This window comes from Castanea sativa, chromosome 3 (assembly GCF_040712315.1).
Source record: "Castanea sativa cultivar Marrone di Chiusa Pesio chromosome 3, ASM4071231v1".
Taxonomy (NCBI): domain Eukaryota; kingdom Viridiplantae; phylum Streptophyta; class Magnoliopsida; order Fagales; family Fagaceae; genus Castanea; species Castanea sativa.
In genome coordinates, this window is record NC_134015.1 from 54460297 (window position 1) to 54482632 (window position 22336).

General features: G+C 34.2%; 1 protein-coding gene, 1 long non-coding RNA gene and 1 pseudogene across 2 annotated transcripts; 1 reads left to right on the plus strand and 2 right to left on the minus strand.

Moving 5' to 3' along the window:
* Positions 1-1575: 1575 nt before the first annotated feature.
* Positions 1576-2431, plus strand: LOC142629184 (extracellular ribonuclease LE-like; annotated as a pseudogene).
* A 3326-nt stretch (positions 2432-5757) lies between these two features.
* LOC142629684 (uncharacterized) lies at positions 5758-7948 on the minus strand. Its single transcript, XR_012843094.1, has 2 exons — positions 7010-7948; positions 5758-6823 (listed from the first exon to the last, which is right to left on the minus strand). It is a non-coding gene; the product is annotated as an uncharacterized LOC142629684 (long non-coding RNA).
* Positions 7949-9342: 1394 nt separating this feature from the next.
* Positions 9343-20245, minus strand: LOC142627398 (disease resistance protein Roq1-like). The gene is made up of 6 exons (XM_075801251.1): positions 19713-20245; positions 13263-14361; positions 12819-13091; positions 11921-12721; positions 10959-11806; positions 9343-9950 (listed from the first exon to the last, which is right to left on the minus strand). The coding sequence occupies exons 1-5, from the start codon at positions 20216-20218 to the stop codon at positions 11054-11056; spliced, it is 3432 nt and encodes a 1143-aa protein (XP_075657366.1). The 5' UTR covers positions 20219-20245; the 3' UTR covers positions 9343-9950; positions 10959-11053.
* Positions 20246-22336: the final 2091 nt, after the last annotated feature.

Genomic DNA, 22336 nt, shown 5'->3' on the forward strand with positions numbered 1-22336 from the left:
TTACTCTAAGATATCATAGTGAGAAATTGGATATTGCTTTTGGGCTTCTAAACTCTCCCCCTGGTACAAAAATTCGGGTGGTGAAGAATCTATGGGTATGTGGCGATTGTCTCTATAGAGCAAATTGTACAAGTCATAATCAACAATGAGTAATGAATTATATAAATCTAGCAAGTTAATGATCCGTACCAGCTTCTGGGTTTAGGCAAATGTATGATGAAAGAATGTGCATCTTTGGAATCTATTTGTACAAACAAATTGGTTCCAAAGAGTGGAATAAAGCCTTTTGTTGATTTGTACGGATAAAAAATTGGTTCCAAAAAGTGGAATAAAGCCTTTTGTAATTTAGGCAAATCAATTACTTTTAAAGTCAACTTTTAGGCTGTGTTTGGTTCGATATAAAATGTTTTTCAAGTGTAAAATATTTTCAGGTGAAAATATTTTTTAGAAAAGAAAATATTTTTAGGTGTTTGGTGATATTTTAAAAAATACTTTGGAAAATATTTTTTAGTGCTTGGTTGTGTTCTTGAAAATACCATAGAAAATACATTTTCTACTTGTTGCTCACATTTTCTCAGCATTCAAACAAATATATATCATCATTTCTCAGCAAAGTTACATAAAAGAAACAAAACCCAAAAAAAAATTTCATCAAATCCGATCAAGTTGAGAGAAGAAGGAAGAGAGAGAGGCGAGATTGCGCGATTTTCAGGCGACGACGCGATCGCGCAATCTCAGGCAAAGGCACGGCCCCGCGATCTCAGGCAAAGGCACGGCCCCGCGATTTCAGGCGAAGGCGAGATTGCGCGATCGGGGGCAACTGGGTTTAATCAGAGGCTAGATCGCGCGGCGGAGGCGATCTTTGCTTCATTGAGTTGGGGCGCGATCTCTCTCTCTCTCTCTCTCTCTCTCTCTCTCTTTGCGTGTCTGAGTCCGGAAATGGTTTGAAGTGAAAATAGAAAGGTAAAACAATTTTCGGGTCAAAGCCTTTATTTTACGGTCAAATGAAATGTTTTTTTAGAAAATTCTATTTTCCATGCGCTACCAAATACACAGTGAGGTGTAAAATGATTTCCTGAAATGGTTTAAAGCCAAAACAAACGCAGCATTAAACACAAAGCAAAGGAAAATGATGTGGCAGAAGTTTTTCCTGCTCTCAATGAGGACATTTTACAGGTCTGATGTCTTTTTGCTGCTATTTTTTTGTGGTTACTTTTCTGTAACTTTTTATGTTAGCAAGGAAAAAAGAAAAAGTCAAAGTTAGTTGTCTCAATGTGATAAGTAAATAAAATTTTTATTAAGTTGTGGAAGTAAGTTAATAATTTTGTCCCAAACTCCCACTGTGAAAGGCTAATCAGGTGCATTTGTTTCACACAACACATGTGATAAATTAATAGTAATAACAATAAGCGTATGCTGCACCAAATATTTTGTCCACACTTACGTTTTTGCCTATAAGTACCGCCATTCACACCATGAAACTACCACCCTAAGTCCAAAAACAAATTCTACAACTCTCTCTCTATCTCTCTCTCTCTCTCTCTCTCTCTCACACACACACACACAGATGAAAGTATGAAACCCAATTGTGCAATCTTCATCAAGCTTTTATTATTACAATGCCTAGCAATTGGCTGTGTTTCACAAAGCTTCAATTTCTTCTACCTTGTACAACAGGAGAGTAGGATTATTTAAGAGAGAGATCATCCTTTTCAAAGCTAACTACTCTTATTTGATGTTGTCATAACATCATAACTTATTTCTTGATTTCGCCACTCTAAATCTCTAATGCAGTGGCCTGGATAATACTGTGACACAAAACAAAGTTGTTGCTTTTAGCATTTTTGGGCTTTGGCCTAATTACACCGATGGCTCATACCAGTCCAACTGCAATCCTAACAGTCCTTTCGTGAAATCCAAGGTACCAATTTCTTTTTAGGAAATTGTTAAAGTTGTTATCAATTTTACCATATGAAACTTATAAACTAACTTGATAATAAAGGTAATTGGTGCTACATCAACAACATAAGTACTTAAATTCCATCACTAATAAAGTTCATTGTATATCATTCTATAGATTTCAGACCTAATTAGCAGAATGCAACTCTTCATTTCCTTAGTAACTTAAAATTGGTTGTCCAAGCTTAGCTTTCATAAACCTTTTTTTTTGTTTTTTATTTTCATTTTAACATTGAGTGTGAAAAAAAATGTTACAGGGATCCAGCCAGATGGGTGTTCTTGTAGCATAAGTGATGCTATAAAAGGAGCAACTGGGTATGATCCTAGGATAGAATGCAATGTTGATGCATCAGGTAATAGCTAATTTTACCAGATTTATCTTTTTGTAGACACTTCTGGGTCACTACTTATCAAATGTCCTGTGCTACCAAAAGGGGGATGTGCCTCCAACATTGATTTCCCAACCTTCTAAATATAATAGAGGAAGAAAGTGGAAAGTCTCTCTTAAACATGGTTTGCTGCTAGAGTATTGGACATTTCAACTGTAGTCCTGCCTAATTACCAATCATTTGTATTCTCTTGTGGCATAATATAATCTATGGAAAAATAATCATATCTATTATGTACACCTTTACATTGAAGAAAAATAAAATTTTCATTATAGAAATGAAGTCTTTGAATCCTGATTCATATCCTGTGGGTTACTATCAATGATTTTATATTGAACGAGGTGCTTTGCAGTTTTTATTAAAATTTCTCTAAGAATCTTTGTTAAATAGAAAATCCTAATTGGACGATCGTTGTGACCTTCGGGAGCATGATACAAAAAAACAGATTATGTTTGACCATGGAATAGAAATAAGGAACCAAGCCAACAAAAACTTAGGCATACACGTCCAAAAAAAAAAAAAAAGTTATGCACAATGGGTTCATTCTATTACTTTAATTTAGTAGCTTTCCTTCTTTGCCATTTGAGTTACAGCTTATTGGCCTTTTCCAATTACCTTCTACAGCCTTTTGGGTGCTATCTTTAGAAGCAGCTACCACAATAATACCTTCAGCACCTATATATAGAGAACAACTTTAACATTGTTAGTGCATAGAAGTAGTTACTGAAACCTAGACCATTAGAAAGAAGCAGATATTGCCATATTGGTGAACAAAGGATAGATGAAAACCTATCTTAAGAAACCAAGTTGGATTAAAAAATGTATAAAATCATTACTAAATTAATTCAGAGATGCAAAGTTTTTAAACAATTCAAGGCAGAGAGGTCCCAAGTTCAGATGCAACAACAGTTACTTTTGGCATTTCTGGGAAGTAAGAAGCACTAGATTATCAATCACTGTATTTTGGTATGTAACAAGCAATTTAGGTTATCAATATTTTGCATATTTAACTTCCTAACAATGGGGAAGAAATATTCTTTCTTTATCTCATATATAGGCTTCTTGTAAACTTTTTTCCTCCTTCAGTAACAACATTGCCACCTTAACAAAAGCAGTCCCCATGAATCAAAATTCCTAAGCAAAAGCTTATCTGAAAAAATTTAGTGAAGCCCAGAGGAAATCAAATGCAACCCATACCCATGTAATGGTAATGATTATCGCAAATTTGTATTTCTATTGCAATTACAGTGCATAATGGTATGTTTATTATTTTCCGTACCTTCTGTTTAGTTTGTAAAGTTTATTTAATACTTATCCTTCTATATTGCATTACACGGGGTATGTATAATCATATTTTAATCTGGCTAAGCATTAGAATACAATCAGTGATTTAAGTAAAAGAAAAAAATGTTGGTATTGTTTCTTGGTTCTCTCAGTTTGCTATTTCACATAAACAATGCTTGGGTACAACTTCTAGTTAAGATATCATTCATGGATTCAAATAGAAGTTTGGATACAAAATAACTTTCACTAAGGAAACATGGTTCTATTAACTTCCAACTGAAAATTGCAAATCCTTTCTAGTGATCACAGCAGAGTAGGACAAACTGTGAAGAACTTGAGAGAGAGAGAGAGAGACTAACAATTAGATAAAAAGGTAGATTCATTGCTAAAGTATGATAAACCTATACCAATTTTCTATATAACATAAACAATGCTTGGGACACAATTTCTAGTTAAGATATTATTGGTGGATTCACATTGAAGTTAAGATACAAAATAACTTTCAGTAAGGATGGAAAGTTTTCTATAAGATTTTTTTACCTTTTACATCCTAAGTGATTGAAAGTTTGGTTTAGGCATTCTTACAAACACTTTGAGGGAGCAAGTAACACATGCCACTATCCTAAATCTTCGACTTGAAATACAACTTTAAACAATGAATAATCCTTCAACTTTCAATTCCAAATTCATTGAAAACCCAGTACCAAGACAATAACTAAGCTCCACAAAGTTCCACACAACACTCCAAATCATCACACCAGTATATCTCAAACCCAGTAAAAGAAAACACAAATTACATGAATAGTTACTAAGTATTTACCATCTAAGCACTCTTAATTATCACACACTCGAGCTGACCCAAAACAGAATATTGCATACTAAACCAAATTAAACAACTCCAACACCACCAATATAAATAAGAACATGAAGTATAAAGAAAATTTCCAAAACCAATAGCAGGAAAAACAAAGAGAAACTACACAGAACGGATACTCACAATGTGGATCATGAGGTTGTGAGAGATGCAGATGAAGTATTACTGTATAGCTTGCTAGGGACATCAACCAATAATATTGAAAGCCAAATTAAGAGTATGAAAGCTTATGCAGGTTTTGTGGCCTGCGATTGACAGACCCTTCACTAGTAATCTGTTTTTGAATATTCATAACACTCTTGGCTCTGCGATTTAATTGAGGAGAGAGCCTGCATTGGAGTAAAGAGAGAAAATTGAGAAGAGCAATTATCGGGTGGTAGTCGAATGGTTGGTATCTAAAAATAAAGCATTAAAAATTAAAAAATTAATAATGGTGATGTGTATTGTATTGAATAATTTTTTATGAAGCTAGTGGTCCAAATATTCACCTTGATTTGAAAACAATATTCAAAACTCGTGGTACCTAAAATTGGACTTGGCTTGGTCCAATGTTCTGGACCGTCAAGATCATGACACGTGGTTAAAAGTGAACACATGTCATAATTCTGACGGGTTCGTTGCACAAAGTATTAGATTCAATCTTTGGCCTCTGATATTAATTTACCATGGATGATACACTTGGAAAATGTTAACTTTTATAGGTACATATCGTTTTTCTCTATTATTATTTTTTTAATAACTTTTTGTGCCAAAACTTGAGAGATGTGTGACAAATTACTTATTAGTTCATCTGTCTTCAATTTAAGTTCAAATGAATCAAATCTCTCCTCCAATCAAAAGCTTTGTAGTTCAATGGTATTGAATGATCTCCTTTATGAGAAGAACTATAATTCAAATCCTCATTCCCTCACTTGTTGTAAAAATTTATAAAAAAAATCTCCTCTCCGCCACTTGGTAACAATTGCATTATTATAAAACTAATTCAAAAAAAAATTGTCTATCTTTTCCGCCAAGCACAATCTTCTATCCACCATTTTACTTTCCTTTCCCTTCCTTATTATTTTAAAGCAAACAATAAATTGTTGTTAAAAATCAATAACAATGAACAAAGGAATTTCTTGGGTATTTTCACTATTCGGAAGCACTTATTTCTCAGTAAATGCCTATGCACATACGCTACTCACAGAAACCTGACTAAGTGAATAGGCTCCAAATGTTCTTTAAGATGACAACCTTATTCCAATCAGCTACTATATACAAATCCAATTGAGCCTACCTTCTTAACTCTGTGTGGGCAATTATCACCTTACAGAAAGTGTTTCCACCATGTGTAGAAGTCACATTATTGTTTATGATAATTGTTTTCTACTCAATTATCTCAACTAGAGATCACTTTCTAGTGATTACTACATGAACATGCATTTATTCCCTTAAAACGAAGAAAATGTACAAACAAATAGTTCATTTATAATCGTTCCTTCCAATAAAATTAAGGCATCTTTTTAACAGCTCACTATTAGTGACAATGCCTTTGTTGCCTCTTATTAATGCAAAACTTGAAGATAGTGCTCAAATTAGTCCAAGGAACAAGAAACTCGAGACCAATATTGAGATACCTAAGCAGCAGAGATTATGAGTGTCTAGTTAGACTTGTAATTGAGAACAGAAGGGAGAACTAAGAAAAGCAGCAGAACAATAAGAGGAAATGCTATTCTAGCACATGCTTGCCTTTGTCTTTAAGCATGGAGAGGTTTTGCTTATTTCTTTTTCTACTGTGAGCCATTAAATGAAGGATGAGACCCCAATTGTCAGACAATGAGGCCAAGCCGTGCCTTGTAGTTTGCTTAAACTCTTCCTCATCATGCTGATGTACAAGACAGAGTCCACACTTCACCACTGTCAAGTCTGGGCAATCGGTAACAATTGAAGCCTCAATGTGATTACATTGATTCAACCAATCTGGAAATGAGCTACGTGGTATATAGGATAGCCACATGAATCCACCTAGATGTAACAACATGACCTCGTCTTTAGTAAGGCAATAGGCACGGAGAGGTTCCAAAGAACCAACATTGCTTTCCAAATGACAATAAAGATGATGAGCATTTTTTGAATTAAGAATGTCTAGGATGGCAGTAGGATCCTTGATGTTGACTGAGAAAGAAACACATAGAGCAAGTCCCCTCCAAGTAGTATCATCACATAAATTTGGACACAGATGGATTGTCACTGGTGGCTCACCACTACGAAGGTTGAACCACTCAAGAATTTCACTTGGAGGAAAACAAGAATTATATACCAAACTTCGATCAAATTCCTGAAAAATAGGAACACGATGTTCAATGAGATAGAATTTTTCGACAATTCAAAATTTTTAATCAGTAAAAGAGGGGGTGATTCAACTATGGCTCTCCTTATAAGGGGGATCAGACAATGCCACTGATGACTGAACTAGAAGGGAGCTTGATAGTAATTTGAAAGGAAATACACATTAATTTGTTACCTGTAAATCACTTGTGCTGAGTTGATTTGATCTTCAAGATAGATGCTATCTCTACTGCTTTGCTCCAGGTAAATGGGTCTTCTCAACCTTCCAAGGTTTGGATCCTCATAAGAACAACCAGCTTCATTCTTTGGCTTATCATTTGGAGAATCACTAGCTACTGAAATTTCTGAATCCAGATTATCACTTGTGATAGTTGGATGCTCATGGACTGAAAATGAAGCACATAAAACTAGTCCTATCCAAGTACTAGCATTACTAAAATTTGAAGGTAGCTGGATAGACAGAGAAGGGCCTGTACTTTGATGCCAAAACCATTCCAGAATTTCACTTTGGGGAAAACATTTATTCATAGAGAATGTTTGATTTGAGGATGCTTTTGAGGATGATTTTAATGGTCAATGTTCCGATGAATCTTCACGAATGATGTCCCAATTGTCATAAAGTGAAGCCCTCAAGTGGAATCAAATTTGCCAATACTCTTGTTCATCTTGTAGGTACACAAGACGAAGTCCACACTTCTGTACAATCCAGCCTGGACAGTCGCTTCCAATTGAGACCTCTATGTGGTTGCATTGATTTATCTTTTCTGAAAGCCACCAATATGGTATATAGGATAGCCAAATGAATCCATGTAGATGTAACCACTTGAGTTCTTCTTTAAAGGTGCTATATACATGGAGAGGTTTCAAACCACCTATATCCATATCAAACAGACAACTAAGGTGGTGGGGAATTTCAATTTCCAGATTGTCAAGAAACTCAGTTGGATACTCTTGGACTGAAAATGCAGCACATATAGCAAATCCCAGCCAATTAGAATCATTATGCAAATTTGAAGGTAACTAGATTGTCATTGAGGATCCAGACGCGTAATGGCTGAAAAACTCTGGAATCTTAGTTGGAGGGAAACAACAATCATATGGATAGTGTAAATGAAATTCCTGTCAAATAGATATATTGATAACTATTCAGTAACACAAACAATGTTGGGAAAATTTCAACAAAATATAAATTTGATAATTATAGACTTATAGTAGTCAATATTTGATAAGCGTTTATCAATTGATGGGATAAATATAAGAGGTTTTATAAAGAAATTTTATAAAATTTAAACTCAATTAAAAAATAAATTTTAGAATAATGACGTGGAAAAATATGAACTTCCAAAATGCAAAACCTTTTGTACAAAAATTTGGACTTTCAAAAATTTATGGGATTATATCAGAATTATTATAAAAAAGCTCTTCACAAGTGCAACATGTGTATTCAAAAGTTAGATGTGTGAAGTTCATTATTTTTTATTTGATCTTATTAGTTTAAGTTTTTTAAACTTATTATAATGTATACGAGTATTTTGGATCATTTAAGAAACAGACACCAAAAAAGTTGTGCTCTCGTTAACAATGGTATAGAAGGTTATAGATGGTGTAAAGTGTAAATGAAAGTCTTGTAAATTAGACATATAAAGGTCATGAGAGAAACAGAGAGGTACCTCAAGAGTGTTCTCGACGATGACAATAATGGATTGGCCCCCTGGCATCAATGAATTTTTGATAGCAAGTTGCACGAACTTTTTCCTGATAATGTGGCACTCTCAATGTCCCATTAGATCTGCCAGTTCCACTGGTTTCTCCCTCATCTTCATCATCATCATCATCATCATGGCTCTGCTGCTTTATTTTTTCCTGAAGCCCTCTCAGTATCCCATTAGATCCACCAGTTCCACTGGTTTCCCCCTCAACATTATCATCATCATGGCTCTGCTTCTTTGTTCTAGATTGATGAGTAGTATATTGATGGATGAGATCGGAATTATCAGAAAACATGTGCATCGGACTAATGTTTGCACCAACTCTCCCACATTTTGCTGGTACACAAGACTGTAACCACAGTTCTGCACCATCAAGTCTTGGCGATCACTACCAAATAAAGCAGTTAAGAGATTGCAACAATTCAACTTATCTGAAAATCGAGCATGAGGTACATGCATGATCCAAATGAATTTACGTTGCTTTAACCAAATAAATTTGTTGTGTTCAGACTTAGTGATGTAATGGCTATTTGACACCGTCCAGCTGCCCATGTCACTTCTCAAAGAACAAGAAAAGCCATTAGAAATTTCTGTAGCCAAATTGTCAAGAATGAGAGTTGGATGCTTGTGCACTGTGAATGTAGCAAATAGAGCAATTCCTATCCAGTCAGAATTAGTATAAAGATTTAGGGGTAGCTGGATTCTCAATAAAGAACCACTTTGATGGGAAGACCACTCCGGAATTTCACATTTAGGAAAACAATCATTATAAATATCGCGTTGACTAGAGTAGCCTTGTAAAATAGAAAATATGGAGCTTCATGAGAGAGTGAAAGAGAGACAGTGAGAGTGTGAGGGTGAGTGTGAAAGAGAGAGACCTGAAAGTAGCTTTGAAACCAATGCTCAAGGCTTCTATTGATACAATTACTGAGCTCATTCTCATCCAATACGCTTAACTGGATAGAACTGAAGTTTGAATCACTTGTAGCACCGTCGATACCTGAGTCTATTCCAAGTATAGCACAAATTCTCCTTGTTCTCATCAAATATGTTGTTTATGCAGAAAGTTGAATTGAGGCAAGTTCTTAAATGGACAAATGACTATGGATATTATTTACCTGAGGACAAGCATGCCAAGAGGCAATTCTTTGAGTACTTGAAGGGTTTGTCATTTCCTCCAACTTGTAGGAAACAATGTGTCTCATCCTGTATTTGTAATGCAGGGTTAAGCCAAGTTTGGGTCTAAGTGGCTTCATCATGTGCAGAGACGGAGCTTCAAGTTTACCTCAGTGTAGAGGGTTCATCAAAGGATTTTTTTTAAAGGTTCCACACAAAATTTGCTAGATTGCCCTTGTCTTCAGTTCACAACATGCCATGAAGTTTGAGATGCTTATAGCTCATAACCTTCTGCAGAATTCAGATCTGGGTCAACATATTAAATGCTGATTTTCATTTTCCAACTATCTTTTCTACTTGCATAAGACTGACTTGAAATTGAAGCTTACCCATTAATGCTTGTCTTGTATGCTAAATTTCTAATGGCAGTTGGGTGACTCGAATTACTTTGAAAATTAAGTTTGACCTTTAGAGGATTGGCTATAAAATGTGGACAGAGGATCCTAAGGGATAGAAAGATCATTTTAAATGCAAAAACTTTAAGGAATAAGAGTTATAACAGCCGCTACAGTTGCTATGCCAACAATAATGAAATCGTGGCCCTGTGATCCTCACTACATCAAATATTCCTAATTAATAGAGAGAGAACAAAAAATATTAAAGACCTATGCTTTTAGATTATATCTTTGAAAATCAGCTCTTCAACCTGTTAATATGATCTAAATTCTTCCTGAGACCCAACCAAAGACATTAAAATGCACAGCCTTTCTAATTTTTGGTCAACATGTCAGTAAATTATTATAGACCCTTCAGGTGTGATGCTGTAATGCAAATCATTTATGATTTATCTCAAACAGTCTTGTACACAGCCAACAAATTTGATGTAGCTTCTAAAATTCAAAATGATACACATTTTCTACAAAAGTCAAGATTCTAAGCTATTGGTGTACATACTTTTTTAAATCAAGAAACCAATTAAGTCCAAAGGAATGAATAAAACTAGGAAACAATTGCAAGATCTTTCTTCACCATGGTAAGCTAAGCAGAAATTATGCATCTCAATTTGAAAAATCAAATAAAAAAAACACAAAATCATACCGGACAGAGCTCGCATCCTAGGCAAAAGGAAAAAAATAAGACCAATTAACCAAATTACAATTTTTAAGTTCAGAAACTTATTCGGTTCCTTTTCTTTTTTTTTTATACAGAAACACAATAAATACTTAAAGTTGATATGATATCCATTGCCATTGTGTAACAGATGCAAATGAAACAGGGCTACGAAAAAGGGAAACATACCTTGGCATCAAATGCAAAAGAAACCGGACCGAAACGACAGAGGAGAAACAGTTTCAATGTGATTTTTTGATTGAGGAATATTTCTTCAGAGTTCATCAACGTGTCCTCTGTTTCTTCGAAGTTGGCAAGTACTCAACTACATCATCTACTTGGACCCCCAACCTTTTTATAGAATACCAAATAGGTGCATTAGCAGATTCTTGAGGAGGACAGGTGCATTCTACGTGGACACCCCACCTTTTTATAGAAGAAAAGGTGTCAGATGTAATTGAAACCTCAACAAGATTCTGGTCAGTTGGATTTGATTCATTCAAAAGTCTCTGTAGAGACTGTTGAGTTCGAGAAAATAAAAATAGAGCATTATCAGCACAAAAGTAATAAATCTTTTTACGATTTCTATAACCATTGATGGAAATGTCAACAGTGCCATCAAAGTCGTCTTCGCCATCAAAGCACTCTCGTGCAACAATACAGACAACCAATTTTGGAAATTTGCGACCAACAAAGAAAAATATGGAATTATCAACACTTTGATGATTAACCCATTTCGGCATCTCAGTTCCCCAAAAAGTAATCTCATGACTAGTGTCATAATCTTCATACTCATCTTCAGATTCAGATATGTCCCCATCTTCAGATTCAGATATGTCCCCATCTTCAGATTTAGCAACCTCAGTTTCAGATGGGAAATGATTGGAGAACTGCGGATCCATTGATATGTCCCCATCTTCAGATTCAGCACCCTCAGTTTCAGATGGGAAGTAATTGGTCAACTGTGGATCCATTAATTTGTTGCTTCTTGCCCTACCACATACTCTACTTGGTAAAATCCCAATCATTTCTATTACCTACATGCAATTAAAAAATTTAAGATATTTTTCACTTAGCAAATCTCTTAAAGTATTTAGAGGAAGTAACATAAATTGTTTCTTTATATATATATCTTAAAGAAAGAGAGAAACCTGATTCAATAGCCCGCTTGGTGATTGGGTATCCAACAACATGCAACCCTCTACATTAACTTGCTTTATCGATTGTGGAAGTCCTTGAATTTCACGAAGAAGCTTGCAATTGTGAACATCAAGGTCTGTTAATCTGGGAAATCTGCTAATACTTTCAGGGATGGTAACAATATTGGTTCCACATAGATTTATCATTTCCAATGCGGGGAAGTAATCAGGCTTCATCAAAAGATCTAATTCAATAATGCCTGCATGGAAACATAAATCAAATTTTGTCATGTTCACAAACCCATATCCGAAAGAGCCATCAAAATAATTGCACGTCGGTCTCAATTTGGCAGTATGAGTCTGCAATTCTTGAAGCTGTTGCAATTTATAAATGCTATCTGGAAGATCCCGAAGGTTTTTGCAAAAAGGAAGGTATAATCCGTTAAGCTTAGTGAGATGCTCGATTGATGAAGGCACCTCTCTAATGCCACTATTCACTAAATTTAAAGTTTCTAAACATTCCATTTCTGGATGAAAATCAGGCAACTTCTCAAGTCTTGAGCACCCCCAAAGATGAAAAGAAACAAGAGATTTCAACCTGAGCTGGCTTGGAAGAATTTGAAGATTTTTGCAATAATTGAGATTCCAAAATTTAAGCTTTCCATGAGATCCAAAGTACTCATCAATCTCAACTAAATTTCGACAAGAAGAGAGGTCCAAATCCTCTAAATTTGGGGCCCATAATTTAGGTAATTTTGTAATAAATTCACAACCTCTGAGATTGACAGCTATCAAATTCACTAACCGACGCTCCTGTATGAAAAAAAAAAAAAATCAAAAGTTAACTACAACAAATTTTGAAATAAAAAATTTAACAAAAATCCCAATTTAAAAATATACATAATCATACCTGCTTGATTAGCTTTGGCAATCTAATGCGACTATGTGGCATCTCAAGAGCAACAAGTTGTTCAGGAAAATATTTGAATGGCCAATGAAAAGGATAATTGGTCCACTTAAAAAATTTTAGACTGTGGGGAAGAAATTCAAGTGGTTTACAAATATGTACATTCTCAACTATAAAAAATTTGAGATTTTTCATCTTTTTGAAAGCTTCCGTGTGTAGTTGCACTTTTACTTGTTGGGGCGAATGCAACATTATGCCTCGAATTTTTTTTGATCCCTAATTGGAGAAGCATCAAGTCAACCACAGAAAATAAAAGAATTTTCCAAATGTATAATGATTTTAAAATTTTAAGCAAAAATAATACTAATGAACTAATATTTTATAAAATGATAGAAAAAAATGAAAGAAAAAAATAATAAAGAGAAAAATTCTACATAATCAACTTACTGTGTTATTTTTTAGTACATGAAGGACATCATCCTTGAGCCACAACCTACTGCGACTACCAGGCTGTTCAGGGGACTCACTATGAACAATTTGCCGACCTAATTCTTGCAGTAAATCATGCATCCACAAACGTCCCCCGAAGATGGTTATGAGAGATTTTTCCATAAGAACATCTATATCAATGCTTGGCTTGTAACGAGGAGTTTGTAGTATATTTGTTACACGATTTTTATGTTCTCCTTTGAAGAAACAAGCAATATCTAAAAATATTTTTTTCTCTGTTTCTTCCAAGCTATCAAAACTTATCCGGAGTGTATCCAAAACTTTTTTTGGAGGAGTTTCTTCTAGTCTATCTAGGGCACTTTCCCATGCACTAAGGCTTCTACCTTTCAATAAGGGACCCAAAACATTAAGAGCCAAAGGAAGGCCTTGAGCATAACATATCGCTTTCTTGGACAACTCCACATAACCTTCTAAAGGATGGTCTTTCTTGAAGGCTTTTCTACTAAAGAGCCGAAGAGCTTCATCACTATTCAATTCCTTAGCCTTGTATATTTCAGCTCTAGCCACATCGTGTTTGATCAATAGATGTTGATCTCTTGTTGTTATAATGACTCTACTCCCTTGACCAAACCAAACTCGCTCGCCTGCTAACGCTTCTAATTGATCAAGTTGATCCACATCATCAAGAACGATAAGAACACTTTTATAACATAATCTCTTCTTTATCACATTACATCCCCATTGAACATCTGAAAAATCAATATTTCTTTCAATCAAGATATCAAAGAGAAGCTGTTTCTGTAAATGAACTAAACCATGTTTTCCACATTCTTCTCTAACATTGGCAAGAAAGCTGCTGCCATCAAAATAATAACGAAATCTATCATAAACAACTCGTGCTAGGGTTGTTTTGCCCAATCCCCCCATTCCCCAAATCCCTATAAAGCGAACACCATTCAACCCCATGCCTAATAAATTCACCAGTTCCTCCATACGAGAGTTTATTCCAACAAAATCCTTGTGGACAATTGAGTATGTAGAAATCAATTTATTAGATATCTTTCTAACTATTTCTTCAACAACGTTTGCCTCATGTCTGCAACGAACATAGGACAACAATTTTTTGAGTTAGCAAAGGCCATATAGAGAAAAAGATTCAGCAAATCAGTTGTCCTTGCTTATCAAAACATTTCTACACACACGCACACATATATGTGATCTGAGTAGTTGTCTCATAAGAAAAATCTACATAGTGGTATTGGGCGACAATGGTTAAAATATGCCAACATCTTTAAATATGAAATTAATAACCTTCAATAAAGCTTTTGAAATTGAAAATATAATTGCAGTTATTCCTAGATTTTTTCATCACAACATGTCAAAATTAGACCAGGCAAAATGGGACTTGAGCTCATTAACCTAATTAAACTTGAAGAAAAAAAATATGAATATGGGTCGGGTTTTTTTTGGACACATAAAAAGACAAATCAATTCAATCTTGTGAAAGTCCGGGTCAGGTCGACTTGCAGGTGATCATTTTTTAACATCACATGAACTTTTCATTTTGAGTCCTTTTTTGTTCTTTTCTTCCGATTTTTTTTTTGTGTGTCACTTCTACTTATTTAATTTTCTTTATAGAATAGTCATAGTTATAAAAAATATAGTTCTTTATTGACATGTATTTATTGAATACTAATTTATATTATAATTTTATATTGGAGTTGAAAATATTGACAATATTACTCACCAACTTGGTGTACAATTCTCAAGTAAATTGAGATGTAATTCATATTAATTATTTACTTATTTTTCTTTTCCCCAATATGTTATATTTTATTCATAACATTTTATATATTTAGTTATCTTTGAAGATAATCTAAGATTATCTATATTTTGGATGCAAGAGGTGCACCTGATGAGGTTGTTAATGTGATATGGTCCAAAATCTAGTTTTTGTTTTTTAGTTCTTGTGTGATGATGATAAGATTAGTAGACAATTTTGGACCATGTAACTTTAAATATTTATGTATTATTTAATTTGGACTATGTTCATTTATGATTTTATGTATCATTCAACTTTGTAAAAAAAAAAGATTTTATGTGTTATTCAACATTTATTTTTAAGTGATTTTGTTTATAAGTTCTCTTATTTGTTATAAAAGGAAGAGAAGATAGAATGATTGATTGATTTATTTATTTATTTTATAGATATTTTTTAATACGAAAAGATATGTGTGATATCAGGTTGACCTAGCCCTCAAAAGACTAGGTTAAAGCCATAGGTTTTGTGACTTGTTTAGGACAATTGTTTCTAACCCGAAACCAATTTGACCCAAACTCAACTAGGTCGAACCCAAACCTAATCAACCCACCTCATTTGCCAAGTCTAGTCAAATAATATATAAAAAGGATGGGTTCAAATTACATGTTATATGGTTTTACAAGAGTTAAACATTTTCTAAACCCTACAATCCTATTATAGATTTATCGATGAAAATTCACTATTTGTCATATTATAAAAGAAGACTAAATTACAATTTGCATCATCTAACTTTGACCAAGATTTAGTTCAGTTCTCTAACTTCACTTCCATTCAATCGAGTCCTCTAAATTTTAATTTTCAAATTTATTCAATTAAGGTCTTCAGCTAGGCTTCATTTGGGAGTTCATAAGAGAATGAAATGGAAATGAATAATCATAAAGAAATGGATGTGAATGTAATATATCTAAGTATGGGAAAGGAATGGAAAAGAAAGGAATAGGAACCATGTTTGGATGTTTTAAAGTAAATAAATGGAAATGAATAGAATGTAAGTAACCTTATTTGAGAGTAACATAGAAGGAAAGAAACGGAATCCTTTTATGAAAATATTACCATTAGACCCCTATTTTAAAATAAATGGTTGAATATATAGGAGTATTTTGAGACTTTTAGTAAAAAATTAGAATAGTTACATTCTCTCCATTAAAACTCTCTCAAATAAAGGAATAGCAGAATATTCTAAAATTATTATTTTTATTCATTTCCATTTAATTTTATTTCATCCTCCTAAATGAGTGCTTAAGATCATATTGTTATTGTCCCCAAAAATATTTTTTAAAATTAAAAAAATCTAAAAAACTAATACAAATTTTTTAAAATGCAAGTGACATCTACACAATGAAGGTGGTGGACAAAGAGGCCTTTGTGAAGAAGAAGAAGAAGAAGAAGAAGAAGGGGCAGAGAGTGGAGATGGAGAGGAAGATGTTGGACCATCCATCCTTTTTTGCCTAAGCTCCACGCCGAGCTTGAAGCCTCGCATCTCTGTTGCATTGTCATGGAGTTTTGCTCCGGGGGTGCCTTGCATCCCTTGCGCCACGAACAAATTGTCGGTGATAGAGAAGGGCATAATGTGTGAAAGTTGTTTGTTTGTTGGGAAAATTTTGGAAAGGTAAAGAAAAGTTGTTTTGGAAAAAATATTGTATAGAAAATATGTTGGAGTTTTTTTTTTTTTGGGGGGGGGGGGGGGGTTAATATTTTTAAGGTCACACTTTGTGTCTGGGCCCAACAAGAAGGAGGGCATCGGCCCAAAGAGCCAATACAATAAATTTATAGAGAATAGGTCAAAAATCTTGTTTCTAATGAACTTAAACAGTGATAACAATGGCCCAAGATCACAATACAACAAGGGTGAACGAGTTTATATGAAAAAACTTATCTTCGGACTTAAGCTGAGAACCCAATACTTATATTTCTCCTTTCTCAAAGATTAAATACAAGTATCCAGTCTATAGTGTTTTTCTTCCTCCCTTTCGACTTCTTCCATCCCTGGGACCTCTTTCCTTCTTATCCCTCCACGCCTCTCATTTTTGCTCTCCACGTGTAGGTCCAGACTACTCACGTTGATACTTGTCCCATCAACCCCTTCTGGAAGTCTTTGGGTAATAGCTGTAAGGCTGAAATTCACTGTTCAGACATCACTTCTTCATTAATGCGGCTAGAGACTTAGGTACAAAACCTTCAATGCGATGGTAACAACTTTCTCCAAGATATTTCTCAACTGTTCTTGCTCTCTGTGCCCCCACGAAACATGTCCTCATCTTCAAAACCTCCTATAGGATCATTCTAGTCAGCATGACGTACCATTTGACCCTTATCTCAACTAGCCGAGGAGATATCCCTCCTCAGATTGCTTCCATCAGCCTCTTTTGCCACAATTTACCATTGGGTCTCCAAATCTGATTTCCTTATCGTTACCAATCCGTCCTCGAACTGGTAATGATCCTTGGACAAAGCCCATGGACTGAAAACACCTTTTGGGCCTCTTGGCCCCCACAATATGTATAATTTTTTGTTGTATTTAGGTATTCTAGAGGAGATTAAAAAAAAAAAAAAAAAATTCTTTCCCTTTTTTTCCTCCAATTTGGAAAAGAAAAGATAAATATTTTTTCCCTGATTTATAATTTTTTTAATTAAAAATTTTCAAAATAACAAAACCACATATTACTGAGCATGAATTGTAATTTAACCTATAAAAATGAGATATTATTTTGTGTAATTTTGTCTGTATATTATTTTGGGTAAAAAAAATGTAAAAGTGAGTCTTTATATAGACGTATCTTTTTTGTGGTATAGGCTATAAGAATGTAGGGCAAGTTTAATACTATAATGGGCCCAAGCCCAGTAAGCTAACATGTATACACTAACAACTGACATTGATCATCTATCCTCACAAATCTAATGCAATTGTTTAGGTAATTCATTATAAAGATTTTAAATACACGAATTTGTTTTAGCCAAAGTCCAAAACCAACCAATCGACAACAAAAAGTGTACCATTTGATATGAGAATTAATGATACTTATTTTTTTGGCAAAATGCACCATCTTCGCTTGAGATTTCTTGAAATGACATTTTTACCTTGAGGTTTAATAAATGAAAATAGTGACAGAGCCAGAATTTGGGTTTATGGGGATAAGATTAAAATAAAATATTGAAAAAAAATTAATTAAAAAATGTTTATTAATATAATAAAAAATAGTTAATTTACTAAAAAAATTGATTGATAAAGAAAACATAGTGTAGATGTAAGTTATATCTTTTTTTTTTTTTGGTCATTGGTTTCAATTTCTTATTTGAGCCTAGTATTAGATGAATTTTTTTTTTTTTTTTGAACAGCACCTAGTGGTATTGGAATTAGTATGACGTCATTGTTATGTTTAAACTACATCATAATTTAAGCTGAATATAATTAATTAATATATATATATATATATATATATATATATATATATATATATATATATATATTACAAAGAAGTAAAACATATAATTTGAGTTCTTAAAAGTGAGATGAAAAATAAATTAACTTGGAAGTAGTAATAACATGGTCATATATTCAAAATTTTGAAAATGTTCTATGTATGTCTTTTTTATTTTTTAAAGTCGTTTAAAAAGTATATAGCAATGTAAAAAAGAGTTTTAAAACAACAAGTAAAATTCAAAAAATTAGTTAGAAAAAATTGTGAAAACATACCATGTCATAATTTTTATGCTAAAAATAAGAAAAATTTTTCCTTGATTATATTGGGAGAGTTAAAAGACTAAAGTATATAGCAGTTCCAAAGAATTCTGAAAACAACAACATATAAAAATTGGCAGATTGATTAGGGGACATTGCGATAATATATCATGTTATTTAATTCAATGTGAATGTATATCATGTTATTATTTTAAGGTTACATATAAGATTTTTTTGTGCTTTTGGAGAGTGTTATTTTCAATTCAAATTTTAAATTAAGAATTTTTTATACACACAAAACTGAAATCTTAATTTTTAAGAGAACCTTAGGGGTGGGGTTGGGGGCAATTGCGCCCATCCTGCTGGTCTGGCTCCACCCTAGATGCAACAGATAGGTTCATCACCTCTTATAACAACACTCTTATATAATGGAATATTCAATTAGAAAAGTAATGATTTGAGGGGAGATTAACTTATCTGTATTTATAGAATTTCAAGAAAGTGAGTGTCATATCTTGAAATGTTTGGGAAAGAATGTCATCTTGTGAAACCTCAGAGAAGATTTTGGTGCATTACTTTTTTAAAAATTAAAATATTAAGAATAGGCAAGTTTAGAGGGCATGAATGGAATGCTAGCTGTATTTTCTACAATGGAATTGGACAAGAATGGTGGACTTGTGACTTGCTATCTTTAACAAATATACATAAAGTAACTTATTTGTGATCCATATAATATTCTTTACTTGAAAATTTATACGAGAAACTGAAACTCATCAAATTCCCTTTGAAGGGTAATTGATTATATACGAACTTACTAACTTAGCAAAAGTTACTCAATTATCAAAGTTGGAATTTGGTTGACTTAAATATCACTAGCCAGTAGAAAATCAAAAGCAAAAAGACAAGAAAAGAAAGTGATCGTATGGTGAAGTGAAGAAATTCTTACTTGTCTCGTAAATCCCATCCAGCAATACTAGCAACTTTTGTCAAAGCAGCTTTCCATCTATGTACTTCCTCTATGTTATCTTGATAACACTCTTCATGTTTAGCAAAGGCTTCTCCAAAAGTCTTCCTCAGATTCCTCACATCACTAGGATCAATGTAGTGAAAAACAGGCAAAACTATAAGCCTCTCCTTTTCCATGCACTCAACAATCTTTGCTAGTTCAACCAAACACCAACTTGATGAAGCGTAATTTTGTGAGATAACGACAACAGCAAATCTCGATTCTTCAATTGCTCTCAAGAGCTCTGGAGTAATGAATGTTCCTCGCTCAAGTTTTTCATCATCCCTGAATGTGAATATACCTTTCTGCTTCAAAGCAGCATATAGATGGCCTGTGAAATTTTTACGGGTGTCATCACCCCTGAAGCTAAGAAAGACATCATATTTAAATGCAGACGTGGTAGAAGAAGAAGATGAGTATACGCTTTTTGAGCCCATTAAAGCCATCGGATGTTAACTTGGTGATTCTTGAACTACAAAACAGATATGGATCAAGTATAATGAAGCCAAAATCAGAGACAAAGAGAGAGAGAAGGTGAAGGTGTCACTGCCAATTCCCGTAGTTGAATTAGCGCAATATATATATATATGCAATTAGTTCCCCGCGTACCGCGTTGTGGTTAAAAAATAAGTGACTTTTAGGTAATACTTAGTTAAATGCACTTTTTATTTCGAACATTAGAAAATAAGCCAATAGAAAAAAATATATAATTATATATATACCAAATTGCAAGGATTATCACGCGTTTTCCACGAAGCTACTTTACGGTTGTCTCCTCCTGACTTTCCTCTAATTTTCCACAACACATGCCATAAACTTTAGAGCATTCACAGCAGTGGTGGCATATTGCTATATTGCTATATTTTAGCTTCTCAACCATAAAAAGTGTGCTCCAGCAGTGGAGCTATAGCAAAAAAAATTTTGCTTCCAGCTACAGTACACATCTAAAGATAGATGTGTACTGTAGCTCAAAGGTAAAAATAAATATATTATTATATTAAATTTCTCTCTCTTCTATCCTTTAAAAAATATTTTTTCTTCTTTCTTTTTCGTTCTCTAGCTTCTCTTCTTTCATCGTTTTTCCTTCTCTTTTTTTTTTTTTTTTTTTCTCTCCCTCATCTACTCTCTGCTTCGCCACCGATTCTTGTTGAATCGTCGAGCTTCGCCGCCGATTCTTGCTGAATCGTCGAGCTTCGCCGCCGATTCTTGCTGAATCGTCGAGCTTCGCCGCCGATTCTTGCTGAATCGTCGAGCTTCGCCGCCGATTCTTGCTAAATCGGCGAGCTTCGCTGCCAATAAGGTCTGGATCGTCGAGCCTCACCGCCGATAAGGTCTGGATCGTCGAGCCTCGCCGCCGATAAGTTCTGGATCGTTGAGCCTCACCGCCGATAAGTTCTGGATCGTCGACCTTCATCGCCGACCCATCTCGCCCAGTCCTCCATTTCGCCGCTGATCCTCATTCTCATCGCCCACGTTACTGTCCCACGCCGCCGACCCATCTCGCCCAGTCCGTCTCACCGCCGACCTGTTCGTGGGTTTCTCTGAGGCTGTGTTGGTGCGGTGGTTTTTCTCTGTGACTTGTGTGGGTTTGTTGGTGTGTGTTTCTTTGTAATTTGTGTTGTGATTTTTGGCCAATTTGGATTTTTGGCAGTGGTTGTGGGTGGTTGTTGGCTTGTTAGTTTTTGTTGGATGGTTGTGTGCGGTTGATCTTGGTTAGTTGGCAGTGGTGGTGGATCGGTTATGGTGTTTTTTTTGTTTGGTGAGATTTATTATTTTATTGTAGTAGAAATATTATTTTATTGTAATGTTTATGTTATTTTATTGTGTTGAAAGCTAAAATAGATTCACTGCTGTAGCATGTTTTGTAAAGTGAATAAGTAAAATAAATAAAGTAACTTTTTGTGGAACTAAATTGCTAAAATTTTAGCTCCACTGCTGTGGATGCTTTTACCACTCTTTCCACAATACATGCCTTCTTCTCTTGTTGACTGAGGACTATGATTTAAGAGAGTGTGAACGCACTCTCACGCATTGAAAAAGAAGAGTAGTGGGTTGTCTGTGTCAGTGTAACACGCGTTTTCCAGGAAGGTACTGTACAGTTGTCTCCTCACTTTCCTCTAATTTTCCACAATACATGCCAGAAACTTTTACCACTCTTTCCACAGTACATGCCTTTTTTTTTATTGAAAATTATGAACACAAAGTGAACGCATTGAAAAAATATATTGCAATGCCATTTAAAAAAAGAAAAGAAAAAAGTAAGTCAAGTCAAGTAAATATTTTTATATTACATTTCTATTTGTTGGAGATATCTAACTATAAACAAACAAAACAAAACAAAAAAATTGATGAAGAAATTTGTCCACAAATTGAAAAGAAAGTCTAAGAACCTTCAAGGCAATTGTCATGAAATTTCCCAATAGTCCAATACGGTGCTTGTAAGTCATCATATGTTGAGAACACTTCTACATCTACAAAATACCAACATGAAAAGAAAGTACCTTGCTTTTACAAGTTGAAAATAAAAGTTTTGATAAGTAATAATACATAATAGAGCTTATAAG

Bases quoted from the DNA above. Each gene is read 5' to 3' on its own strand.
- LOC142627398 (XM_075801251.1), bottom strand. From the start codon at position 20,218: ATGGCTTTAATGGGCTCAAAAAGCGTATACTCATCTTCTTCTTCTACC. The intron at 13,092-13,262 runs GTAAGTTGATTA...TTCTCCAATTAG, and splicing joins ATGTACTAAAAAATAACACA to GGATCAAAAAAAATTCGAGG. The intron at 12,722-12,818 runs GTATGATTATGT...TTTTTCATACAG, and splicing joins TGCCAAAGCTAATCAAGCAG to GAGCGTCGGTTAGTGAATTT.